General features: G+C 40.1%; 1 protein-coding gene across 1 annotated transcript; it reads left to right on the plus strand.

Annotated features, from left to right (window-relative positions):
- The first annotated feature begins 1,808 nt into the window (after positions 1-1,808).
- On the plus strand, positions 1,809-2,741 carry LOC102275437 (olfactory receptor 7A17). Its single transcript, XM_005899930.2, has one exon. It carries the CDS (start codon positions 1,809-1,811, stop codon positions 2,739-2,741), a length of 933 nt encoding a protein of 310 aa, XP_005899992.2.
- Positions 2,742-4,198: the final 1,457 nt, after the last annotated feature.

The raw sequence follows: 4,198 nt of genomic DNA on the forward strand, positions 1-4,198 counted from the left end.
CTTGTTGCATTTAGAGAAAAGTCCGCACAGCAATGTAGACCCTACACAACCAAAATTAAATAAATAAAATCTTTTTTAAAAAGAAAGAAAAGCAGTAGAAGGGAAAGTCTCATTCACTACTGGACCATATGAAAATAAGTGTGGACAAATACACAGAAATAAATATGGAATAAAGAATTGACCGAGGGCCTGATGTGGACACGGTAGTGAGGCACTGGAGGAATAGAAGTGCAGTCAGTGTGTGGGCCCTTGAGTCTGAGGTCACTTCAGCCCCACACTGCCATCTGCTCCTTCTGCAATCTGCTCTTGCCTTGGCCTCTATTTATACTGTTTCTCCCTTGGCAGGGACTGGTCTCTTATAAATGTCTTCTTGCATTTATCGCAGTGTATAAGAAACTTTTTTGACTCTGTCCCAGCTAAGACATGCCTTTCATATGTGATCTAACCATACCTGCATGCATGGGCATGAACATACACAAACACAGGCTTCTGAACAAAGAGAATCAGAAAAATCCTACTGTATGTGATGCAGTCTGACAGTTTAATTTTGCATTTTGTTTTTTCTATGCTATTTTATTTTTACAAACTACATAGTCTAAACCTCTAATAGGTGTGAATCTCAGAATATGGGAAACATTTCTCCAGCATGTCTTTGAAAACTCTGTTAATGTTTCCCTGGACCTTTTTGGAGATTTCTATGAGAACATGTCTTTTTCATTCCTTCATACAATATGTATTTATTCAGGTACTGCTCACAACTAAACAAAATCTAAGGAGTTGAAGAGTATGGCACTTATAGTCTAGCAGAGAATAACAGATGCAGAATTAATTAAAACCTCATAATGATAATCCTGTATCTAAATGCCTATAAATGAAATTCCCTGTTTTCTGTACAAATTTTTTAAAAAAAGGAGAATTCATGAAAGAAACGATCTGAAAAAGAAGTCTGAAAAAAGAAGATGGTGTTTTGGAGATAGGGAGGGGTGAAAATTCCAAATAGAGTTGTTGATTCTCTAAGGAGGTGCATATAAGTTCTGAATCTTGAGCCTGTGGCATCAAGTGAAGCTGTGACTCAAGTTGAATATTCATGAGATTGATGTGAGTGAAGGCAGCACAAGGCTGAAGTGGTGGTTCAGTCACACAGAGAGTCAAGGCTAGGATTTGAAGCTGTTGAATTTGGGGCTTGTTTCACAGTGGGGAGTCACTGGGAGAGAAGGAAGTCAGGGAGTTGGTTGTTTTGAAACACAGCTGTTCCCTCTGACTAGCACACACTTCTACCCAGAGAGACCCATGTCTCCTTTTTCCTCTTTCTTGAAGTCTCTGATCAAATGTTTTCCAGGCTACCTGAACACCCAGTAAAAAATAATACCCTCATCAACTCTCTTCTTTATATTTGATCTATTTTCCTTTACAGCACTTGTCAACATATGATCATTTGTATGAGTTTTTAAGTTTTTTCCTTATATGTTTTCTCCACCATTGAACTACATGATCTGTTGTCTCTCAGCACCCTCTCCTCTTTCTCCAGAATTCGGTAGGTCTTAAATTTGTATTCCCTCAAATGCATGACAAAATCCCTCATTATGAATGTAGAATACTTGACTACTGGGGGAAAAAGCTGACTGTAAGATAGGCTTTCCTATTTGGAGATGGCACAGGAAATTGGCTTGAAGGGGAAATTTCTATACAAAGTCATGAATATTTTTTGAATGCAAAATATAAATGTTAGAGTTTACCTATGTTTGCAATGCCAATTTTTGAAAAACTAGTCATGCTATTTTTTGTTTCTAGGAAGTCATTTGCATCACATGGAACCCAGAAATGAGACACCAATTTCAGAATTTATTCTCCTGGGATTATCAAATGAACCAGAACTACAGCTCCTCATATTTGGACTTTTCCTCTCCATGTACCTGATCACTGTGATTGGAAACCTGCTCATCATCCTGGCTGTCAGCTCAGACTCCCACCTCCACACCCCCATGTACTTCTTCCTCTCCAATCTGTCCTTTGTAGACATCTGCTTTATCTCCACCACCATCCCAAAGATGTTGAAGAACATAAGGACACAGAACAAAGTAATAACCTATGAAGGCTGCATCATTCAGATGCATTTTTTCATACTTTTTGCGACATTGGATGCGTTTCTCTTGACTGTGATGGCTTATGACCGCTTTGTGGCCATCTGCCACCCCCTCCACTACACAGTCATCATGAAACCCTGGGTCTGTGGACTGCTGGTTCTGCTCTCCTGGATAATGAGTACTCTGAATTCCTTGATACAAAGCGTAATGGTGTTGTGGCTGGCCTTCTGTACAGACTTGGAGATCCCCCACTTTTTCTGTGAAGTTAATCAAGTGGTTCAACTTGCTTGTTCTGACACTTTTCTTAATGACCTGTTGATGTATTTTGCAACTGGGGTGTATGGTGGCATTTCCCTCACTGGAATTCTTTACTCATATTCTAAGATAGTTTCCTCTATACTAGGAATTTCATCTGCTCGGGGGAAGTATAAAGCATTTTCCACCTGTGCCTCTCACCTCTCAGTTGTCTCTTTATTCTTTTGTACAGTCCTGGGAGTATATCTTAGCTCTGCTGCTACTCACAGCTCACAATCAAGTGCTGTTTCCTCGGTGATGTACACCGTGGTCACACCCATGCTGAACCCCTTCATCTACAGTCTGAGGAATAAAGACATAAAGAGGGCTCTGAAAAGGATCATTGGGATGGCAGCTATATAAGGACCAGTTTTATCAGGGCTGGAGAAATGCCTGTGATTTTAGGGCTCAAAACCTCAGAGCCCAATTCTTTGATCAGGTTGCTGAAGTAGAACTTGATCTTTCTATTTATTTCCCCAAATTTCCATTTCATTGAATTCAAGGCCTCTATATTATATTACCAAATGAAATTATATACTGGGGAATTGTACCAACTTCTATTGTGTTCCCCATGGGTGTGTAGTCAGCTGTAAATCTCTCTACATAAGCATCTGAATGCAGAGTTCCAAAGAATAGAAAAATGAGGTAAGAAAGCCTTCCTCAGGAATCAATGCAGAGAAATAGAGGAAAACAACAGAATGGGAAAGACTAGACATCTCTTCAAGAAAATTAGAGATACCAAGGGAATATTTCACGCAAAGATGGACTCGATAAAGGACAGAAATTGTATGGACCTAACAGAAGCAGAAGATACTAAGAAGAGGTGGCAAGAATACACAGAAGAACTGTACAAAAAAGATCTTCATGACCAAGATAATCACGATGGTGTAATCACTGACCTAGAGCCAGACATCCTGGAATGTGAAGTCAAGTGGGCCTTAGAAAGCATCACTACAAACAAAGCTAGTGGAGGTGATGGATTCCAGCTGAGCTATTTCAAATCCTGAAAGATGATGCTGTGAAAGTGCTGCACTCAATATGCCAGCAAATTTGGAAAACTCAGCAGTGGCCACAGGACTGGAAAAGGTCAGTTTTCATTCCAATTCCAAAGAAAGGTAGTGCCAAAGAATGCTCAAACTACTGCACAATTGCACTCATATCACATGCTAGTAAAGTAATGCTCAAAACTCTCCAAGCCAGGCTTCAGCAATATGTGAACCGTGAACTTCCAGATGTTCAAGCTGATTTTAGAAAAGGCAGAGGAACCAGAGGTCAAATTGCCAACATTCACTGGATCACCGAAAAAGCAAGAGAGTTCCAGAAAAACATCTATTTCTGCTTTATTGATTATGCCAAAGCTTTTGACTGTGTGGATCATAATAAACTGTGGAAAATTCTGAAAGAGATGGGAATACTAGACCACCTGACCTGCCTCTTGAGAAATCTGTATGCAGGTCAGGAAGCAACAGTTGGAACTGAACATGGAACAACAGACTGGTTCCAAATAGGAAAAGGAGTACGTCAAGGCTGTATATTGTCACCCTGCTTATTTAGCTTATGTGCAGAGTACATCATGAGAAACGCTGGGGTGAAAGAAGGACAAGCTGTAATCAAGATTACCGGGAGAAATATCAATAACCTCAGATATGGAGCTGACACCACCCTTATGGCAGAAAGTGAAGAGGAACTCAAAAGCCTCTTGATGAAAGTGAAAGTGGAGAGTGAAAAAGTTGGTTTAAAGCTCAACATTCAGAAAACGAAAATCATGGCATCCGGTCCCATCACTTCATGGGAAATAGATGGGGAAACAGTGGAAACTG

The sequence above is a fragment of the Bos mutus genome, chromosome 7 (genome assembly GCF_027580195.1).
Source record: "Bos mutus isolate GX-2022 chromosome 7, NWIPB_WYAK_1.1, whole genome shotgun sequence".
Classification (NCBI taxonomy): domain Eukaryota; kingdom Metazoa; phylum Chordata; class Mammalia; order Artiodactyla; family Bovidae; genus Bos; species Bos mutus.